The sequence below is a fragment of the Danio rerio genome, chromosome 9, assembly GCF_049306965.1.
Source record: "Danio rerio strain Tuebingen ecotype United States chromosome 9, GRCz12tu, whole genome shotgun sequence".
NCBI lineage: Eukaryota > Metazoa > Chordata > Actinopteri > Cypriniformes > Danionidae > Danio > Danio rerio.
The window spans coordinates 22,935,514-22,958,635 of NC_133184.1; the positions used below are offsets into that span (position 1 = coordinate 22,935,514).

The window sequence follows — 23,122 nt, forward strand, 5'->3', positions numbered from 1 at the left end:
TGTGCTCAGATGTTAGAGCCACAAAGATTAAGAAAGTAAAATGACTATGACTTATGTTTGGATTAATAATTGACAAGCTATAATTCGATAATCGTTCAGAACATTTCTCAAAAAATAATCGCGTACGTAGAATCAGATACCTACATGCTTGTTAAAACAAGATCTGTGATCTAATGGAAAATTTTTCAAAGCATGAAAAAAATCGACTTGAAGTTTGGCATTGGACAAAAACCGTTTTCATGGTATACCGCGATTCTGGAAAAGTCAAGGTTTTAAAACCAGCAACATTTTCTGCTATACCGTTCCTATGTTTTTTTTTTTTTTTTTTTTTATCAAGTTTTTTAGGACAACAGTATCTTCAGCAGAAAAGACATCTAAAGATGTCGTTTTAAATTGTAATGAAATCTGTTTGAGACTAATGAAGACAGCAGAAGTCAGTGATTCATTTTCATTATTTAGCCTAACATGTTTACTGCTCCAAAATATTTAAAATGTTTCTCAAAATGAAATATATTGTGTTCAAAGGGGGAAAAAAGTTTTTTTTTTTTTTTTTTTTACCCAGACATTTATGAATAATATATTTTAGAGCAGTAATGACAATACAGTGAAACCGCAATGTTTTTATCCAAGGTTATCATACCATCAGAATCTTAAACAGGCCAATGCTTGCTTAAAGCCATAACATTGTATTTAGAATTAACTTGGACCCCCACAGTTTAATTCATTTGAGTTTCATTGAATTTCTGGAAGTATGGTTTTAAAGATCACATCTTTCCAAAGTTTTATATTTTGTTTGCGCTGATTTCTAGACAGTAACTTGAGTTAAAATGTAATTGAAAGAAAATGATCACTGATAAGATACACTAGTGAAAACTGGTGCCACATAGGGTATTTAGGTTTATGTACAGTGCTGCGCATATATATTACATATATGTTACACTACAAATAATGTTTTTAAATTCATATTTTTAATAGGAAGCTATACAATAGTATGTTTGTGCGTATACTGTTCATTAGATTAACCATACTGAAACTAGACCTGGAGATTATGTAACAAAATAACTTTATTTTAAAGGTCCAAAAACTAGTACACCAAAATGTATGTTATAGAAAAATATTAAATACAAATTTAAAAAGAAGAATAATCAAGAGAAGCAAAAACATTGACAAGTTTAGTTGAAATTTTGTAGGTTGTAAATTTTTTTTGCAATATTTTGCTTGAACTTATTTGTATTATCTTTCAGTTTCTAAATATGTTTGATGACTAAAATATTACTGTAATAAATATATCTATTTAATCGATCTGTTTTAGCTAAATGCACCAAAATACGTTGCCTTTATTCACTGAGAAATGGATAAAAATTTTCATTTTCAAAATGGGCTTTACTTAATTATGCTGAGCACTGTAGGTTTTACTTTAGCTTTTTTGTGTCATTGTCTCAGCCTGTTAGCTTGTGCTGGTGTTGGAGTTAAATCATGAGCTGTGATTGATGGTGAGCGTGCGTCTGTGTGTTTTAGCTCTGTGAGGTGTTAATCCCACTCAGGCTGACTTTGTGTCTCTGTGTCTCTTTAAAGAGATCTGAGCTGGCGTCTGTGCCAACCAGGGTCACGTATCACTTACAAAGGAGGCCTGTGCCAAGCCCTTATCGTGCTCAATAAGTGTGCCTTTAAACACACAGCTCATTGAGTGCTGTACTGGAATGTCGGCCGGCCATTTGTGCATTGATGTGTTTGCATAGTTTCAAGTCATATTAATTGCCCACTGGGCGCTGGGGGGAGATGCTGCTTTGATATGAAGAGCACATTTGTTAAGGACACAGAGAGGACAGAGTGGCTAAGTTTATTGGTGTATATTTTTAAAATTGACTAGTTGGTGAGTTGCTTAAATGACCAGTAAGCTAATCTATTATTTAATGTCTATAGTACATTTGGATTTGCAAAGCTGTTTTTGTGTGTTTGTTTTTTACTAGCTGCAAAGCTATAAATTCTAAATGCTTCATACGTTTAATTGATTTTTCATGCTTCAAAACACACAGGTCTAGTGCAGCTAATACAGCTTCAATCCCACCATAGGTTGGAATGCATTTTTATTTATTTATTTATTTTTTGTAAAAAATGTATTTCTAGTTTAACACTTTTTTTATTGATAGATATTAGTCAGAGAGCCACAGCACCAAATACATTGTATCTTTAGAAATCAACTGCCCCAATCTAGCAGCAAAACACAACTTGCTCACATTTTCTTTCTTTCTGAATAAAGCAATACAGTAACATTCTTGCATTAAGGACAATATAAAAAAATAAATATGATAATAATAATAAGATAGATAAAATAACATTATAGATAAAAGTAACTCATATTAGGCCTTACAACAATACAGAAAAAATTATAAATACAAATATGCAAAGGGTACAGCAGTAGAAAAAAAAGCAACAGAAAAAAACAACACTCTCAGGGCCTTGGAATATAGGTCAGCTATATTATGATTATGTATTATATAATTATTATTATTATTTCAATTATTTTTTTCATTATTTAAAATGTAAGAGGAAAGGTTGCCAAATAGTGTGAATTTTTTCTGTATTACCGCAAACTGTATATCTATGCACTTTGTGTTATTTTTACTGCAAATCATTTGATTGTTTTTCTGAAAAAAAAAAAATTAAAGTATAATTTTAGTGTTTATATTTAACAATTGTCCTGAATTTCTAAAAGTATAATAAATCATTATGATGATTATGCATTCTCTTAAAAAAAAATTGGAGGAGTACACCAATAGAATGTCTCATCCTAGACTCCTGTTTGATATTATTTGTTAGTGTGATCTTTTGATTTTAAGATTGAAAAAAAGACAGAAAAAATATGATCTTTTAATATGCAAAGTCGATAACATTTTATTTTTGTAAAAGTCTAACTTGTTTATCCAGGCTGCATTTTATAGCTTTTAATACAAGTTGTTAATGTCACATGATATTCATGAAATAGTTTTTGAATATTACCTAGAAAATTGTTGAAATATGCTGCAAAATGAGACATTGGCTTTTACGGAGTTAGCTTGGCAAACCCTACATCGAAGTTTGGTGACTACAAAAAAAATGCATTCGTGTTGGTGAGATCACAAACACTTCAGGTTACGCGCATTCACCACACACCCACACCCCACACAGCGAAGGGACGTGGCCAGAGGAGCTGTAATGTTATAGCAGTGAAAGCTAAAATGCCGTAAAAACGCTGCTATTTTCACCAAGCTTGTTCTGTTTCTGTATTTGGGCTTTCAAAGGAAACAACACAAAGAGAGAAGTGCGTACAATTTTATTTTAATTATGTTCCAGAGAATTATAAAAAATATATAGCTAGCATTTGACAGATTAGCATTTGAGATTCAGCTGTGTCCTTTTCATTTTCTGTCTGATTCAGGCTTAAACTGATACAGCTAACAGCTACTCTGACTGACAGTATTTACACAGCAGAGGTAAAGTGCGTGCTAGTGGAGGCGTGACATGCTTCCTGGTGACGTGGAGCCAATCCGCAAATCGCAGCCTGTTATGTTAGCTGACCAATCAGAGCCTCTTGAGGGCGGCCTTTGAGAGGAACTAGGAAATATGACGGTCCTTTTCATGTTAGCTGTATATAATCAAAATAAGATGGATGAAAAAAAACCCCATTATTTTCTACAAATGAAGCACAAACACACATTGCTTTGCCTCTTACAAACACAACCCAGCCTTAAAAATACACTCTGGCCCAGGCCTTTAAAAATAGTTTTAAAAACTCATTTCTGATAAATAAAGTATTTTGTCTTTTCCAAGATTATTACTAGTTATTGTGCAAGATACTAGTATTTCACTTAAAGTGTGATTTATAAAAGCTTAACTAATTAAGTTAACTAGACAAGATAGTTTAATTAAGCAAGTCATTGCAGAGCACTGGTTTTGAATCCAATCAAAAGATTATTTTGACTTGGCTTATATTGACCTCAGCAAAAAAAAAAAAAAAAAAAAAAACTTTTCAGAAGACAAATATCCTGAAAAGCACCATGAAAACTTTCTTTGCTGTTAAACATTACTTGGGAAATGTTTGAAAAAATGTGTATTTAATACATGTTATACTTTGTTTCTAAAATACGAAGACTAGTCATCCACCATTGTGTGTGTGTGTGCGTTTGTGTGTGTGTGTGTGTGTCCTTCCTGACAGCCGCATACACTGGGTTCTCCTCAAAGTGCCGCCGTCTCTCAGTAGTAAAGGCATGGCATGTGTGTCATCTGTCTGTGACACACTCCCTCTTGACGTATGGACATGGTCGTTTGTGTGATTCCTAAAGATGCAATTCCGCTCTGTCTGTCCATGGCCCTGGTGACCTGGGCTGGGTTTTGGTCAGGTGCTCTGAATGGCAGAGAGAGATGACAGACGGCTGTGTGCCTCTCCTCGTCTCAAACACACAAATGCACACGCAGGATTGGAAAAGAGCTTTGTTGGACTGTTGTCTGGGCCGGGCGTTGGGGAGGAGGGCATTCTTTGGACTGTGAGGGGAATCTTAAGAGGGAGGATGTGATGCTCAGGTTTCCTAATAGACTTGGATCTCAGCTCTGTCTCTGGCATTGAGCGGCTCTCAGCACTCTCATAATCATTATGTTCACTAAATGTCTTTTGATTAATTCAGTCTGCAGTCCTGAGCTAAATAAAACATGGTAATATTGCATGCAGATACTGCTCATTCCCTTCAGTGTGTCCACGTTAGGTTAATCAGCCCCAGAAGGATGTCAGGCAAGCTGGGTGTTCATACGCATTCAACCACATGAACATCTTTGCTGCACAATCTGTCTAGTCAGATGTTTTTTGTCCACTGCTGAAAGTAAAGGGTATGAATCAGGATGGGAGTCCCCACAATACGATATGATTGTTTCACAATTTGATATTGTCATAATTTATTATATATTTTGTTATTCTGTGATCTATTGCTATTTATTTCCCCTTTTAACCAGACATCTGACTAGCATAATGAAAACTTTGGAGTCTCCAGAATATGTCTGTAAAGTTTCAGCTCAAAATAGCTATCAGATCATTTATTATAGCCTTCAGAATCTGCCCATTTTTGGTGTCTGAGTATGATGTAGCTGTTTTGTAGCCTGTGGCTTTTAACTGCAAATGAGCTGCTTCTCCCTGCCCACCGCGTTACAGCATATAAACAGCAGTCAGTGACAAAGACGGATACGGATAAAGCTGAAATAGGTCACACTTTACAATAAGGTTCATTAGTTAATGTTAATTAATGCATTTACTAACATGAACAAACAATGAACAATACATCTACTACTGTATTTGTTCATGTTAGTTAACGTTAGTTAATGAAAATACAGTTGTTCATTGTTAGTTCATGTTAACTCATGGTGCATTAACTAATGTTAACAAGCATGGAGTTGGATGTTAATAATGCATTAGTAAATGTTCAGTTATGATTAATAAATGCTGTACACGTGTTGTTCATGATTAGTTCATGTTAGTAAATGCATTAACTAATGAACCTTATTGTAAAGTGTTACCCTGAAATACAACTCTGTAGTCAAAAATACCAAGTTTATTTCATGTATTTGTGGTGGACTTTATTCAAGCCTTTTTCAAATAATGAATAACACTCAAATGCTGTTCGCAGTATAAACACATTCATATATATACTCTTTATTACAAACATGCTCTTTTTAAAACCTTTTTAAATGTATAAAACATAAAAATCACAGAGTTGTAACAAATATTTAAATCCCAGTTTATTTGCAAAAAAAAAGTTCTGTGGACGTGTATACATGCTATTATGGAAACATGCTGCATGTCAATTAAATCAGTGGGCTGGGAAAACTACACTCCTACATCACGTTGCGGTGGGCCTCTAAATCATGGAGATTTGGGCCCTGTTTAATTTTAGGAAATTAAAAAATAAGAGACTTATTGTGTTTATATCAATCTAATATGACAGTGGACACACTATACCTACACACAGTTCTGTCCAAACAGCTTAAATGTTGGATGTACTTTTGTGATCTTGCCAACTTTATTTTACTAACTGGCTGCATGCTCAAGGTTAACCAAGCTTACCAGAATAAACAACCAATTGGTGGACTGTAAAGAAATTGATTGTGTTATTGAACTAAGTTGTATAATAAAATATTTGTAATTTGGGGGTCCATGTACTAACATTTGTATTGCGGCAGAACATATTGCAATCTAGTGCTAAGTTTACAAGTTGAAAATGTCTGTTTACTGTTGCCCACTTGTGGTTAAACAGACAAAAATAAAATCAGTCTTAAAATCAGGTGTAAGTCCATTGGACTGTTTGTTTTTTCAGAACTGATAACTTTTAAACCATCAAGCTTTATTTTTGTAAAAAAAAACTAAAAACCTTGTCATGAGTTGTAATCTATTAGGTTCACAGCGTTTATAGTGAATCATGCTACTCCAAGATGCTGAAAACCAGATCAAATGCTGCACAAGGATCAACCAAAACGCAGTGCTGTGCTTCACTTTGAAACTCATAGCATGATACAGTATCCAGTCCATAAATTTAATTAGACGCTGCAGCTTATGTTATTTTAAATAAATCACAATATCAGTTTTAGTTCATTCAGCAGATGCATATTGAATTCACGGAAATTATCTTTAAATTGAATTCGGATCAGTTTGTTTGCTTTTACAGCCTGCCTGTTATCTTGTTAAACCCTTTAAAATAAGAGGCTACCGCCTTCTCTGAGTAGTGTATCTGTAGCTGAACTGTAGTAATGATGTTGAGTGTGTATGACTTTGACTTCACCCACTGAACTCATTTGACCCTCTATTCTCTCTCTGCCTCAGACACAGCATGAGTCTGTCTCTTAAAGCCAGCATGTCAGACTCCATCTTTCTCATGACTTGTTCTGCTTTTTTTTTACATGCAGGACGCCTCAAATACAGCTCAGATAAATATTAAATCTTTCCGTCTGAAAAACATAAAAAGCATGTGGTTTTATTTGAGTATTCTTAGTTATTTCTTTTCTCTTTTTTTGAAAAAAGTTATGAATGTTACATCTAATTTTTATATCCAAATTGGCTAGCAATATGCACATTAACATTTGTTCTGATATTTCTCAGCATCTTGTACTATGAGTGATTTGAAAAGGATGCATCACCCTCCAAAAAATGGCTCCATTTACTCGCCCTTCAATTTTAACAAACCTGTTTGCATTTCTTTCTTCTGTTGAACACGCAATAAAATATTTTGATGAAAGCTGGAAACCTGTAGCCATTGACTTCTATAGTATTTGTTTTCCTACTACGGAAGTCAATGGTTACCGGTTACCAGCTTTCTTCAAAATATCTGCTTCTACGTTTTGCAGAAAAAAGAAGCTCACCAAGGTTTGGAACCACTTGAGGGTAAAAGAATTTTCATTTTGGGTGTGAACTCTCTGTGTGTGTGTCAAAATTTTAAAATACTTTGATATTTGAAAGCATGTCTTAAGATGGCTGTTTTCTCTGCCTTTTAAGTCTAGCTCAGTTAAAACTTGATGTCCTTTTTGGTGTCCTCTTGTCTTCTAGTCACAGCTCTGTCCATTCAGTTTTACAGGACTAAGTTGACACCGACTAGTCAAGTTTACTCATTTGTCTTCAGCAGCTGAGATGAGGGCTGGTGGAAACAAGTCATGTGTTCAGTTGTGACTGAGTAAGCCTGGCTTGGATTTCAGTAGGCCATATCTTTAGTCACCCTCCCCGTTTTTCATGTGCTCGCACACTTTTCCAGCAATGCCTCCAAGGGACATTAAGTGACCGGCTGGTTTATCCACTGCACTCGCTGGCGTCCGTCCCTCCATCCGTCCATCAGTCAGTCTGCATCAGACCACTGGTGGTCAACACACTCGCTCCAGCCGCTCTCCCTCGAGGCCGATCTCTCCTCTCCTCTGGGTCACTCAGAGTTCTGCTGGCCTCTTGCTATTTATAAGAGGCCGTAAAGTCAGGTCTGCTGTGGATGGGCACATGCAACCCTCTCCATCACACTTATTCTAGAGAGGCCACATATTTGTGTGCTGTAGGATACTACTTTGATTCTATGAGCAGATACTGTAATGTTGGTGTGTGTGTGTGTGTGTGTGTGTGTGTGTGTGTGTGTGAGCGAGAAAGCGTCTGCATTTGTCTTCTGGGAGTGACTGTGGGTCCGGCCCAGAGGAATGCATGGCCTTTGCCGGTAACTGGCTTTGATCAGACATTCCTGTGGGAGACTTTTCTCTCTCTCTTTCTTCTCATGCTCATTTTGTCGCTCCTTTTTTCCCTCCTCCTCTTTTCCCAGTGGGCTGCATATGGAAAGGGGGATTTTTTTTTATAGAGGTAAACATTTAGTGGGAGGGGACAGTACTATTGAACGGTGGTAACGCTGCTGCTGGGAGCAATAGAGAAAGTTGACAGTAGGGATTCGCTGCACAACAGAGCAGGAGGAGCAGGCATTGACAGAAGGAAAAGGGGCTCACAAACGTCTGTCTTTATTCGTTGAGCTGTTGTCCTTAACTGAGGTGTCACTGGGGAGGCACTACATTGCCATGTTTGAAGCCACTCCAAATGTCATGCTCAAGCCCACAGAGTCCTGGAGGGAGTCTCTTCTAGACCACAGAGTCATGGACCTTTTCTTCACTGTGAGTACAATCTTTTTTAATGATGTAACATTTAATTCAACAGAATTACATTTTGTTTTTTGTGTCGCTATTTGCTTCTCATCTTATGTTTTATTGTTTAATGCTTTCATCCTTCATTTGATGTTTTGACCTGATGATGATGCATGTCAGAACCAGTATTAAATAATCGAAATTGAGCATATATCAAGATCTGAAGTATGTATGGCACAGTTAGAAGTAGGGAGCTGCACTTTTATTGCAGACGCAACTCAAATGTTCATGTGATGCTTTACCACCAAAGACACAAGGATTCATTCTAGCCTTTGTTAATTTGAGGAAAAATATGCTTATAATAAAAAAATGTATGACACACATGTACAGTACTGTGCAAGCGTCTTAGGCCACTAGTATTTTTACCATAAATGTTTAATTCTCTTATGCTTACAAAAAGTAAACTTAATATTTTACAATAATACTTTTGCAATAAAGAAACACTTTTAATAATACATTTGCTATTGATTTCTACTGTTACATTGTCACTAATCTACAAACCAATTAACGCATCTCTTTTGAATAAAGCATTTATTTATTTTAAGATTAGTTTTTAGTGATACCCCTGAACCTGTGTTCTTAAATTTATGCTTTTAATTCGAAACTCAATCCGTGGGTCACACAGCTGTCCCAGAGCAAACTGTTGTTTAACAGTATTTGGAGGTTTCATGGCAGTAATGTCAACATTACAACCAAACCAAAAGTCTTTTGCTGAGATATAAATCTGTCATGACCATTGAGTATACTAAAATAATCCATAGCTCTTTTTTTTAATGTGAATATTCAGTATGGAGATTGTGGAAAACAACCTTACCAGCCAAGAGCTGTGAAAAATTTTCATAATTTTATCAGTGTTGTTTAATTTTTATTTTCTAATTGCCCATTTTAAGTAAATGATTCTCTCCTTTTTATTTAGTGTAGTGTTTTTTTTTGTTTGTTTGTTTTTCGTGTAGTTTAGTGTTATTTAGTGTAATAATACAATATTTCTGCTTCAAATGGAGATACATTTTTTCACTGCCAATCATTTAACTTTTAAAAAAAAATATATATAGGAACGGTATAACAGAATATTAGTGATTTCCAAAACTTTTACTCCAAACCACTGTAACCCTTTAAACCGGTTACCGTCCTATGCCTAATATAAAGTAACCACACAATGTATAAAAAAACAAATGAAGTAAATGATAACCATAATGATAAAATAATAATGTAAACAAACAATATTAAAAACAAAATGTACGCAATCCTGGAAGGGTCAAATATGTCAAACTAAATACTATGAAATCTTTGTTCTTGATCTGAGGAGGAAACTGTGAGAGAAAGCTTACTGTTTAATAAATTAGAAAATGTATAACTTGCAGATTAAAACCAAGTAGCAATTTTTTTTGAATAAATCATTCTGTGTGCTCTGTGAACGTAACACATTTTAGACTCATGATGATCAGGTGTTGTGTGTTTGTATGCTGCGTAGTACACCTTGAGATCATTATAAACTCCGCGTGAAAGCTCATTACGTGTCTCAGTAGTAATGCCTGTGCGGCTCAGGTTGTGATGTGCGGAACAGTTCTGTCAGATTACCCTCGGCATCAGTGTTGTTCATGCCAAAAAGCGTTCTTCTCTTTCTCCGCTACCATTACACGATCTCCCTGAGGCCTGTGCTGCCAAATAATGCTCTACTTTCCACTGTCAGTCTGGTCATGTTTCTACAGCCAGATTAGACATTACTTTCCCTCACTCTGCTATTCAGGAATGAATCTACAAGGTGCCAATAACTGCTTTGTCATTCAGGCCTCTTTTGAGTGGAGGCTGATATCTGTGAACTGGCGACAAACTGTGCACCCGTCTTAACAAGGGTCAGCGGTGTTGACCCTAGAGGTCAGGGGCTGTTTTAACAGAAGTGGCTCGTTTGTCTTTTTCTGGGTTTGGCAGTTTTTTTGTTTTTTTTTAATGTTTGTTGTATTATTTACTGATTTATTTCAACTCAATTTTAAATATTATTAAGTTTTATAATAAAATATTAAATAATATATAGTATAAAATATTAATTATATTTTTCAGTGTTTTTTTATTTATTCATTTATTTTTCTTTGGCTTAGTGCTAGAATCCTAAAACAAAGGAAGAAAAATCCACACAAGCATCAAATTAGCAGATTAGAAAGGTTTCTGAAATCATGTGACAGCGATTAGTAAAAACTAATGATTGAACAGATGAAGGTTTCCTAAATTTAACCTAGTTAACTATCTTTTTCTAAATACTTATTTTTATTTTTTAAGGAAGAAAAGGAAAAGAAAAAATACAAATAATAAAAAATACAATACCACCTTGAAACTTGTTGACTGGTCACATAATTCCTTAGTTTACATTAACAAATACAAACAAAGATCAGTTTACACTGTGAAGGCATTGAGTACAACCCATTTCTCCCAATATTGCAGGTATTTGTCCATTTGTAGTTTTAAAGAAAACGTCATCCATATTTTGAATGTTAGATACGTTATCCAACTATTCAGACTTTGTAGGGAGTTCAAGTTGTAGCCACTTTCGGGTTACAGCTTTCTTGCTGGTTGCTAGAAGTGTTTTTAATAAATACCTGTCTTTTACTATTCAGTTGCCTGCAATATTTCCCAGCTAAATTGTTGTAAAAGAAAAGTCCACTCAATCACCAAAAATATTTCGTATTACTTGCATTACATCCCGACAGTATGACTGAATGGCTGGGCAACTCCAAAATATGTGAAAATGGTTTACTAAGTCTTCCCCACATTTCCTCCAGCACTGTCTCCTGTCCTTCTCCCATGTTTGCATGCATTTTAACTTGGGGGTTATAAAATATGGTAAGATTCCTCCAGCAAAAATCAGAGCTGGAAGGGGCCTGTACAGAACAGATATTCACTAGTCTTCCTCTGAGATAACTAGGTTGGATTCTCTCTCCCATTTTAGTCGGATGTCATTTGTTGAGTATTCTTTGGTGGATTGGATGGAAGAATGCAATTTTAAAACAAGTCTTCTATTATCTTTGTTTTTATAGATGTCAATAAGTAAATCAGTTAAGTTGGGGGAATGGCTCTCCAAACATCTAATCTCACTATTAAAGTAGGTTCTGGTATGCAGGTACCTAAAGAAATCAAATTTGACATATCTGAGATTTTCTGAAAACTTCAGATTATGGAAATTAAACTAAAAGTAGTGATGCCAAGCCCATACCAAACTTGAAATCTCCCATTCAACATAGCTGATTTAAAGTGAGGGTCAAATGCTACCCATTTAATCAATTTAGACCAGGGGTGTCTAAACTTAGTCCTTGAGGGTCGGTTTTCTGGAGGGTTTCACTCCAACCCTAATCAATCACAACTGAACCAGCTAATCAAGCTCTTTCTAGATATACTAGTAACTTCCTAGCAGGTGTGTTAAAGCAATTGGAACCAAATTTTGCAGGACACTGGCCCTCCTGGAACAAGTTTGGACACTTCTGATCTAGACTGTTTTAAGTAGTGGAGAATTACACTCTTTGAACCAGATTAACCTAGTTAACTTTCTAAGGAAAATAAATACACCAGAATATATGGAAAATTGAATTTAAAAAGTAAAAATACTTAACATTATAACTGTTTCACTGTAAATTTGCTGTTGTAAGTATAGCCCGAGTGACTTTTAAATGAGAATATAAATGCTGGCTTTTTGAGAACAACCTTCAGACATGGAACATTAAGATGGAGTGCTAAAGAAGAAGTGCAAGAGTAATGAGCCAGATTGAAGCATTCATCAGCCATGTGTCAGAGCACACATATGATGATGTCTAGACCGCGGCTCTTATAGAATCTGACATTAAGATTGTTTGGGAGTTCAGTAAGTCTCTTTGGAGCTGAGCATGATGTGAGTGGTTTGATGCCGGTTCCTCAGGGTGTTGTTTGGGCAATGTGATATTTGGTGGTATTTACAGCGGGTGGGGGAATGTTTTTGTTAAAGGATGAAGAGGGCTCAGCTGTCACACCCTCTGTGTCTTTTTACGAGTCTCCTTGTAATTGTGTGTGGTGTGTGCTCAATGTTTCTCTAGGCCAGTGCCAGGGGATCTGTGTGTGTATATAGGGTGAGTTATTGAGCGGGAGGCCGAGTGTTCGTGTGTCGGCTTGTCATCGGCGTGTGTGTGTGTGTATTTGCTGTCATGTCAGCTGTTGCTTCTCACCTCTCAGCTGTGCCCTGAACAGACGAGGGGGCGTCCAGACACGCGCTGCTGGGGTCAGAGGTGACTAGAGATGAGCTACAAGATTAGACTCTGAACTCTGGATCCAAAGCCCCTGTTAACAGCCTCCAATGCTCCCTCAGGTGGTCTGAGTAGAGGGAGAGCTGTGGTCCTCCGTGAGAGAGGAGAAGTGTTTGATTGCCTCTCAGGGGTTTGGAAAGATGCAGAAGAGAGGAAAACAAGTGTAACTTAAAATAACTCTCATATTCGCTCTGCATCTAATAAAGTCTTGGTTGTGCTAACATTTTCTTACCAGCCAAATCTGACGAGAGGGTGTTTTTGTTTGTGGTTTTAGTTTAGGTTTGTTCTCTTACACCCTCTGCTTCACATGTACTTATATAGTAACAAACAGTAAGATTTATATATATCCATAAAATGGGTGAGAGTCAGACAAAACATGTCTGGGTTGCATTGCAATAAAAAAAAAATCAAAAGCTTATAGGGAAAAAATGACCATAAATGAAGTATAATTTAAGACCTTACCATTTTTTTTTATCAAATAGTGACAGTGTAACGCATTTCTTCCAAATTGTCTTTGCTACTTTTTCAAGAATGCTCTCTTTAGAAATGTAGTATGGATTCTTAGTAGTGGTGTAACGGATCACAAATCTCATGGTTCAGATCACGTTATGGTTTTTTTAGTCCCGTATCGGACTATTTTTCGGATTAGCCAAAAAGGGGAAACTACAAATGCTATTTCCTTTCTGTTTATCACACTTCAGACACTTTTATGCACTTCAGGACACTTTTAGCTTTAAAAAACTGAACTTAGAACCTGTAATTTTATTAAAGATAAAATGATGAAATAAGCAGCTGAATAAAAATAAATAATATTTAGTATTCTGAAAAATTCACTGCTCTACTATTGCTGATTGCGCTAAATGTATAAATAGAATGTTATGATTTGTACAAGCCATATTTTCTTGTATTGAGTGGGAAATATAGTCCCATTTTTTTAGTAAATGATTTAGTTATTTACTAAAAACTTCATGTTTCAATGCCAGATGGATCATTTTTGAAGATTTATTCAGTGGCGTATTTTTGATGGCCGCCACCTATTGGTTAAATGTAATTGCTGCCTACAATTTTAATTTTTGAACATCGTTAATGCATATGACAGTGATTTTAATCTGTACCATATACATCATTGGTTTTATCTAAACTTTAAACCGTTATCTCAGTACTTGTGTTATTTGACTGTTTGTAACTTCATAACTAATTCAAAAGATTAAAGACTCAATCTCTTTCCAGATTTTTATGTTTTTCAAACAGATTTGAAAGCAGCGATTTAAAGGATTAATAAATGTGCAAATCACCATCATTTATCATTTATGTGGTGTGGGGGTGTTGAGATCCTGATCTTTTGATGATTTATCGTGCAGCTTACACTGAATGCATTAATGCAGGCTAAACAAGTAGTGACAGAAAACTTCATTAATGAAACCCACCACTTCCCGAATAACCTACCACAACTACTTCAGTCATCAGTATATTTTACAGAAAAGCCTAAATGCTTTCATACATGTGATGTGAATGATGCGAGAGGCCATCTTTCTGTGATCGTTAAAATTAAGGATTAGTCTACAAGTAAAAAACGTATTAATCCGCTGGCCATTTCTGTTCCAAATTGTGGGTTGTGATCTGTACGAATCACGGATCAACTGTAATATTTTTTTTTTTTTTTTTTTACATTTTTTTAAAAATTAAATGTTGCTGTCATTTTTTATTTACTTTATTTTTGGGGGGGTTTAAATAGATTTTTGAATTGGAACGCTGAGAACATTTTATGTATTGGAGAATAAAGCCTTAATTCAAAACAACTTGTCAACTCAACTTTAAAAACATTTGTCTTTAGAATTTTAAATTTTTAAAAAAAAAATTTCATTTCATTTTCATTCTATTTTGAGGAGCGGTATGCTTGTATTGCCATTTGTGTTTTGTTTCCGCTCCATACAGATTATTATAAGATTTTGTAGCTCATTTAGTTTAATTGTTTTGTGTTGCAATGAGATTCATTTCATTCATTTGAAATGCAGAATGGATTTCATTTTGTCATTATGTACTTTAGTTCTCTAATGTATTTTGGTACTTTTATGATTTTTCAGATTTTTTACTCTTATGTAAAATGTTTCAATTTATTGTTCTTTTACAGTTATAATTTGTACAAAAACAAGAGTAGTTTCTTGAAGTTCACCCTCATCAGTGAGCGTTTAGTGCAGAGCATTAAGTTTTAGAAGCTGAGCTCAGATTGTGACTCAGAGCATGTACGTGGTTTGTTTATGGTATAAACACAATCAGGGCTTGTTATGGCACTTTGAGTATAACGCTGTCGTGAGGTGATTGATTGTGGCCTCTGATTCTGTAACAGGATCTGAACCCGCTGAAAATGTGGCTGGAGCAGCGAGCGGTGAGAATAGAAAGCTGGAGAAGGTCTAATCCTCCCCGTGGACAGGCACAAGGCTTTGTCTTCTCTCTATTTATAGGTCTCCCTACCGCTTTTCTCTCTCGCATTCGTTTTGGAAAGCTACCTTGTCTTGTTTTGATTTAGACGGTCCCCTCACCCCCTGCCATACTCTAACTATAGTCGGACTCAAGGCGATTGGCATAGTTTGCATGGCGTGGATGTTCTTTAGCGCAGCTGTTTTTACAGAGCATGCTGCTCTCTGAGCGTTGGCCTTGTACTCTTTTCTTTCTTCTCTCTTTCTCTGTTTCCCTGTCCAATTCTCTCTCTCTCTCGCACACACCCCTCCTCTCCCTCCCTCTGTTCTTCAGCTCAGAGGATGATTTCACACCGCTTCAGCAGACAGGGCTGTGTATGGTGTGTTAGCGTTAGCACTTTACCCAGTGGCTGATGTTCACGCGTGTCTGTAGGAGCTGGTATGTGTCTGGGAAATGCAGCTTTAGCACTCAGATCCTTCAGAAGTCTCCATCCGACTCCGTGCACCTCTTCACACAGCATCTCCAGCAGAACGTCTGGCGAACAGACCAGCAAGAGTAAGATTCCAGGGCTTTAGGAAAGAAAAAGAGCAAAGGAGTGTGCCAAACATCCACATGTGCCGGAGTGTGGAGTCAGTGCTCTCAGAAACACTCAGCCTTCTCTCCGTCTATATAGAACTCGCTTAACGCCAGTCGTCTTTGGACTCTATTTGTGATCTAGAAGCTGGACTTATTGATTGGTTTGCGTTTTGGTGGCCCAGTGTTTGTATTTTTTTCGTTAATTGTCAAAGGTGAGGGATATTCCCCAATTTTCCTCCGTTAAATCTTTCACAGAGCAGAAGGTTTGGGAGACTTGCGTGAGATGAGAAATGGAAGACAGACTCTCGTATTGGTGCGCAAGAGGGAGGAGAGAGAAAGTATGTTATTGTATGTCAATGAGAGAAGCTTTTCTCTGTGATTCAGGGAGACTTTGTGTGCGCTCCCCAGCCCGAGTGTTTTGTCAGCTGCCCATGGGCCGGTCTGCAGTTCCTCCTGGACTCTTTGAGGGGGCCTGTCTGGCTTTTTTTACGCTGCAGAGTTAATACCTACAGTCTCTCCAGTCTCTTCTCTGTCAAACACTCAAGATATGATCGCTTTCTTTAAAGAAGAATGTGTTGATGTTGGATGTCTTTTATCGCTGGTATACAGACATTAAAATCTTCTCTTGTGTTTATTGGAACGTCGGTGGTCTGGGATCAGGCATGCTCCTTTTAGTGGGTTTTTGAAGATAGGATTGGTTCTTATCATCAAAATGACTGATGTCAGGTAATAACATGTGTTTCAGCCCATGTGTCTTGTTTTGTAGGTGCACAGAAAGATCAGAGAGGACTCGGACATGGCGCAGGACTCTCTTCAGTGCCTGGCTCAGCTGGCCTCAATGCAAGGTCCCATCTTCCCAGATGAAAGTGCTCAGGTGACCTACCTGGCCCACCTGGTGGAAGGATTACTCAACATGATCAATGGGTGCGTTTCTCTGAGACCTCCAGTCCTGCACTGCTCTACATGCATGCAATGGTTGTCATTCACCAATGAGCTGGTTTCAATTCTAGGATGACGGCATAGTAGTATTTTTTTAATGCATAAAGGAACATGACTGAAACATGTCCTGGCCACTTAATCAATACAATTCTCATATTTTAATAATTGTTTTTTCAGGGACTTTTAGTAAAATTAAAGCAGTTTAAACCTCTTTGTGGTCTTAAACATAGACTTAATTCGCTTTAGGTTAATGGGCCAGACATGTTCTTAACATTTCCACGGTATAACTGAGTTCAAAATTTACCAGAGAAGTCAAAAAGCTGGTGCCCTGTTTATTCATGAGGATGACAATATTATGATATTTTAATTATATGTATTTTATGCATGTATAAATTGATTTATTCACCTAATTAAATAATATGTTAAATAGTCTTGTAATATTTATAATAATAAAAATAAATAAATAAATAAATATAAAATGGCTACTTATAAATGATTCATTATTCAATATTTTTATTGCTAATTCATAAATTGAGCGTAAATGAAAAATTACTCTTAAAATCCTGTGCCGGATTTGGGATGCAATGATTAACTTTTCTCACTATTAACTGCGCTTTAATTCTTCATGTTTAGTTAATCGTAAATGTGTCTCAACATCGCGTTCCTGCACAGAACATATCTGTTGCAACTAAACAATGTTGTCAACTGTGCTGTAGTGTAAAGTTCCGAGCTTGTACACAATATGCACGCACACTAGATCAAAGGCTGATTTTAACTATGGCTGAGGCTAATAACCAAGGGCTGTTCACGTATCCTGTTTTTTGTGCGCGCAAGTTCATTATTTCCAAAGGATACACATGGCTTGTGTTCAGTGTAAAATTATTTCTCATGCTTAATGTCAAAAACTTTTTTTCACTTATTTTGTCCAAAGAGAAAAAGACTATTGTTTGTTTGTTTCTTTTATTATTTGTGCTGTATTACTTGGTTTCTGAGCAGCAATAAATAACATTTTAACATTAAGGAGCTTTCAGGTGATTTACTAAACTAGTAGTGTTTTAAAATTAATGAATGCATAATAATCATTAAACCGAGATTATTCTTCAGACTATAATCGTTGCATCCTTATTCCGGATATTATTCATTAATAAAGTAACATTTTGACACTGTTGTATAGTATGCATTTGCATATCTGTGTGTTAGTGGTGGCATTGTAAAAGCTCTGTAATGTCTATAAAGATGGAATGATGTCTCCGCAGCTTTAAATAACACACACATTCTCTCATACACTGCTGTTTGGAATTTGAGAACAAGTATGAGAGTGAGTCCAGGGTCTTTCGCTCTCTCTTTCTCCCCAACCCTCCCTCTCTCTGTCTCTGCCATTCTGTAATCACCTATTTCTGGAGCATTTTTCCAGTTGCATCATCGGAAAACCATGCGGCAGGTCCGCCAATCTGCTGTGATTGAACTCTTCTGCTTACAATTTAAATCCATCTGATATGGGTTAGAGCCACAGTTGGGAGCATAAAGAAAGGCAGACCTCGAGTGCTCTTTCAGAACTTAAGAGGGGAAAAAAACATGTGTTTCCAGAATCCAGGTAGTTTGCCAACACAACAGCAGTTCAGTGTGTGGTAGAAATATCCATGTGCTGCAGGTATTTGTGCTTCTAGATGCATTATGAAGGGGATCATTCCCTCAAAAATGATCATGCTCATCAGGATATTCTGAAAAATGTTGGAAACTGGCTGCCATTGAAGTCTATATTAGGTAAGAAATGCTATGGAAGACATGGATAAACCAGTTTCCAACATTTTATGTATGTCTTCCTTTGTGTTTATTACAAGATAAAAGTGCTAATAAGTTTTGCCATGAGTAAACGCTGAGTAAATGATAACCATTTTCATTTTTGGGTGAACCATGCTTTTAAGCAAACATGAAATGTTTAATAGATTTGGAGTGTAATGCATGTGTACGGTTTAGGTTTGTCCACTGCAAATTCATTCTGTATCTCACACCCCAGATAAACCCAGTTAAGAGAACAAGAATGGAGATTGGTTTTGTGGAGAACATTTAACTGTAAAGCTTCTGACTATAAATATTTACTGTATTGTTCTGTCTGTTTTTCTTCTGATAGTATTGAAATTGAGGACTCTGAGGCCGTGGGCATCTCTAACATCATCAGTAACCTCATCAGCACATTTCCTCGAAGTGTTTTGACTGCACTCCCAAATGAACTCTTCGCCTCTTTCATTAACTGCCTCACGCTTCTCACATGCTCCTTCGGTCGCAGCGCCGCCTTGGAGGAGGTGGTGAGTACTGCAAACCACTTTCAACTGTGCACTTCCATTCAGTAGCTGAGGTCTATGAATAGCTTTATTATGGCATGGCTTAATTCTTATATAGAATTAATATTAATTATATACTGTATGTCTATATAAAGCAGAAAAAATAAAACCATTAAACCAGAGTGTAATATTTCACACCCACATTTGCAGCTGATATTAGCACTGATATGAATTAGATTCAGTTCTTTATTCAGTTGTGGTCAGTGCACTGAAAATAAATGCTTTTCTCATGTTTTCAGTCCACTTAGCTAGAAATTCTTCTAATTTAGAAGCACTTTCCACACAAGAAAAAAAAATATTGTCCTGTTTTTAGAAAAAAAGGTTAAATTCAAGTGAGTTTTTTTCCACAAGCAAAACAATCTTCCAGTGGTTCAGTCGGTTCAGTATCTTATTTCAAACTGAAAATTGGTAATCATGTTTTCCTTCAATTATTTTATCAAAAGTAATTCCTTTATTAAAAACCACAAAGTAGTTTTGTTAATGTTTATATTTGTTAATTTTTAAATTAAATGCAAATATCAATCAGAACATGCAATACAGGGGTTAAACTATTTTTATGCATATACATATAGTATGAAACATTTTTGTTTAAGCAATGAGAATGAGACACTGTCAGGCCAGTAACTTGTTAACATCAAACAAGTATCATTCTGTATTTATTGTTCTAATCTAGGTTTTTATAAACTGAAATTAAATGCTTTCCTCTGAATGTATGTTTTGAAAATATCATTTATTTATGTGACTGTAAAGCTACATTTTTACAACCTGATCTTTCAGACATCATTTTAACCGTTTAATTATAACATGTATTATTATCAATGTTGAACATTTTCACACACAACATTTTCGTTTTAGAGTCTTTTGATGCATAGAAACCTCCAAAAGAAAAGCAATTATTAGAAAGAAAATCTAAATAATGTAGTTAAAGTTTTTATCTCTTTTTGTTCACTTTAATGCGTCTTCATTTCTTTAGGAAAGTACTGACTCTAGACTTTTACATAGTGGAATGTAGTAGAAAAAGTTTCTAGTTAATGCTTAATTGTTAATGTTTTAATGTTTAAATATTTGGTTTATTTTTTAAATATACACAATATTGATAATAATAGTTGAAATAAATAAATATAAAATTCTTATTATAACGTAAATAATATTAAAAATAATGATTTAATTTGATTGTTAAAATAAGCATAAAAGAGTGTGTACTTTTTAATATCTTTTCTTCTTATAATTTTTTTGGACTGTGAATACATTTGAACAGAGAATGAAATACAAAAAATGTGTGTTGTGTAAAACAATTACAAGTCTGTCTCTTTGTCTCCAGCTTGATAAGGATGACATGGTGTACATGGAGGCATATGATAAGCTGCTGGAGTCATGGCTGACGTTGGTGCAGGAGGACGAGCACTTCCCCCGGGGCTGTTTCGTCCAGCCGGCCGTGCAGGTCTTCAACTCCTATATCCAGTGTCACCTTGCTGCTCCCGACGGCACCAGAAACCTGGTCAGAATCCACACTCACATCTTTGCTAAATCCCATCTGTTAACATTGTCAGGATGTCTCTGGCTTTTCAATTGGTTGGTAATTTGTTGCTTTTCTTGCAATTCTTTTTTGTTGACTTTGTGGTTTGCTTTTCATCTTAATTAAAATGGAAAGCATGAAGCACAACAAATGTCGAAAAACGGCTCTCCTTCTGCCAGCTCCAGCAGATGGTTAAGTCGTATGCTTTACTTTGTCTTGTTAGACTGCAAATGGTGTCGCTTCTCATGAAGAGGAAGAAATAAACGAGTTGCAGGAGGACGACAGAGAGCTGTTCTCAGATCAGCTGGCCAGTATCGGCATGTTGGGCCGCATTGCTGCAGACCACTGTATACCTCTGCTCACAGGGTACAGATACGCACTCATTTCAGAGAAACCACTGTAATAAACAACCACTGGGAGCTTCATGTTTCTCATCTGTTGGCAGATTGTTGGAGGACCGAGTCACGCGGCTTCATGGGCAACTCCAGAGACACCAACAGCACCTCATGGCGGCCGCGGACCCTGATACGGTGGACAGAAAAGTTCTAGATGACCTTTACGAAGACATTCATTGGCTCATATTAGTGTCAGGTCAGTGCCGTTCTGAAAGGGAAATTATTTTAATGAAAAATGTTGTCGTCATTTACTTGTGTGTACTTGAGTAAAATGTAATTTTTGTTTTGTTTTGTAAACTGATGATATTTCTATCATATTTCAAATAAAAATGTCGTCATTTATATAACAAAACATGTGCTGTGTTTTCCGGCACGTTTATACAGGGGTGCCCAAGGAAAATTTCCTGTTGGCGCCACTGCGTTTATATGACATATTGACACAACAGCCCACATGTTTAACATCAGATGAGCTTTTTAAATCAATATTTAGTGGAATTACCATGATTTTTCAGACACAACAAATTAATAAACGTGTTACTCTTAAAGTCTTAAACCCTTTTTACAAGCCAGTTATGACACGTTTACTGTTTACATCAGTATCTTAAATCCTTGAAAGTTTTTAATATTTCGATTTTTTTTTTTTTTTTTTTTTTTTTTTTTTTTTTTTTTTTTTTTTTTTTTTACTTGTGTACATTTATATTTATTTACATACATATTATGTAATATTTGCTTTAAATAAAATACATCTATATAGTATCACCTATTTCTAATAAAGAAGAGGTTCTAATGCAATGTGGATGGGTAGAATTTTTTTTTTCCTTAAAAATCTTGATGACAATATCATTGAGTTTTTTATTATTTGAGCAAATAGGATTGAAAAAATGTTTTTAACATTTTTTAAAGACTGTAAAATTCAACCATTGACAATTTTCTTTATTAGAAATTTGTAATAAATATTATCAGACCTGTGCAGAGAAAATTATTATTAAAATGTTTCACTTAACCCCATAGCTAATAAATCAAATAAGTGCAGAGTCATTTTCAAGTCTTTTCATTTGTTTTCCACAGCATGTATTTCAGTTCATGTTATTTTAAGTTTCTTCAACACACACCTAGACTTTATTTTGTGTTTTGTGTGTGTGAACAGGCTACCTCTTGGCTGATGACCCTCAGGGTGAGACCCCCCTAATACCTTCAGAAGTGATGGAGTATTCCATTAAACACTCAACAGAGGTTGACATCAACACTACACTGCAGCTCCTCGGCTCTCCAGGAGAAAAGGCCACTTCCATCCCAGGGTGCAACAGGACAGACTCTGTTATCAGGTAAAGAGCGCTCACACTGCACACTGTTGTGTCTACTCTGTAAAGCTGATCAGGCTTATTGGCACTTGGTAAATATGGGTTTCATGCTATGATTTCTGCACAGTTGTGATCTTCGTTTTGGCAGTGGTATACAAATACATTTTCAAGCATATTTTACTACTTACATTTACATGGCTTTCTCACATCAAACTTGAATGATATTCAGCCAGTGGTTTGTTTTATCAGAAGGCTTGTAATGATTTTTGACAACCATGAAGAAGATTTTGGCCAAATGTTGAGTCAATCAAAGCTTGAGAGTTTGAGAACGTCCGTTTTTGACAGCTGAACTTGGTGGAAAATCTAGTTGGGTGGAAAATCTCTGTTGACTGCATGTTGAACTTAGCCAGATTCAAAAAATATAGTATAGAAAATGTATGTAAAATTAAATAGTGGCACAAGAGAGAGAATTACTGTATGTGGCACAATCTGAACAGTCTTTGCATCAACATTTTTTAAGAAGAAGGACTGTGAAAAGAACAACAATGCACAATGTAAATAGGTGTGTAGACTGTGTAATATCTGACAAATGGCTTTTTCAAAGAATAGCGGGATTGGTCAGATAGTGAGCAGATCAGCTGTTGACTGATTTTATTGCCTTCAGGAACAGAGTCTGTGTGATGTAAGTGTTTAAAGT

At 35.9% G+C, this 23,122-nt stretch overlaps 1 protein-coding gene across 3 annotated transcripts in view; it reads left to right on the forward strand.

The window, feature by feature from the left end:
• xpo4 (exportin 4) overlaps nucleotides 1–23,122 on the forward strand; it is a 50,944-nt gene that overhangs the window by 13,170 nt on the left and 14,652 nt on the right. For 2 of the 3 annotated variants that reach the window (XR_012384868.1, NM_212674.2), the window contains 7 exon segments: nucleotides 8,534–8,646; nucleotides 16,699–16,856; nucleotides 19,003–19,177; nucleotides 20,535–20,711; nucleotides 20,953–21,095; nucleotides 21,175–21,320; nucleotides 22,272–22,449. Coding sequence is in view for 2 of the 3 variants with exons in the window: in NM_212674.2 (NP_997839.1) it covers nucleotides 8,534–8,646; nucleotides 16,699–16,856; nucleotides 19,003–19,177; nucleotides 20,535–20,711; nucleotides 20,953–21,095; nucleotides 21,175–21,320; nucleotides 22,272–22,449 (1,090 nt within the window). In the remaining variant the exon portion in view is untranslated. 3 annotated transcript variants of the gene reach the window in all.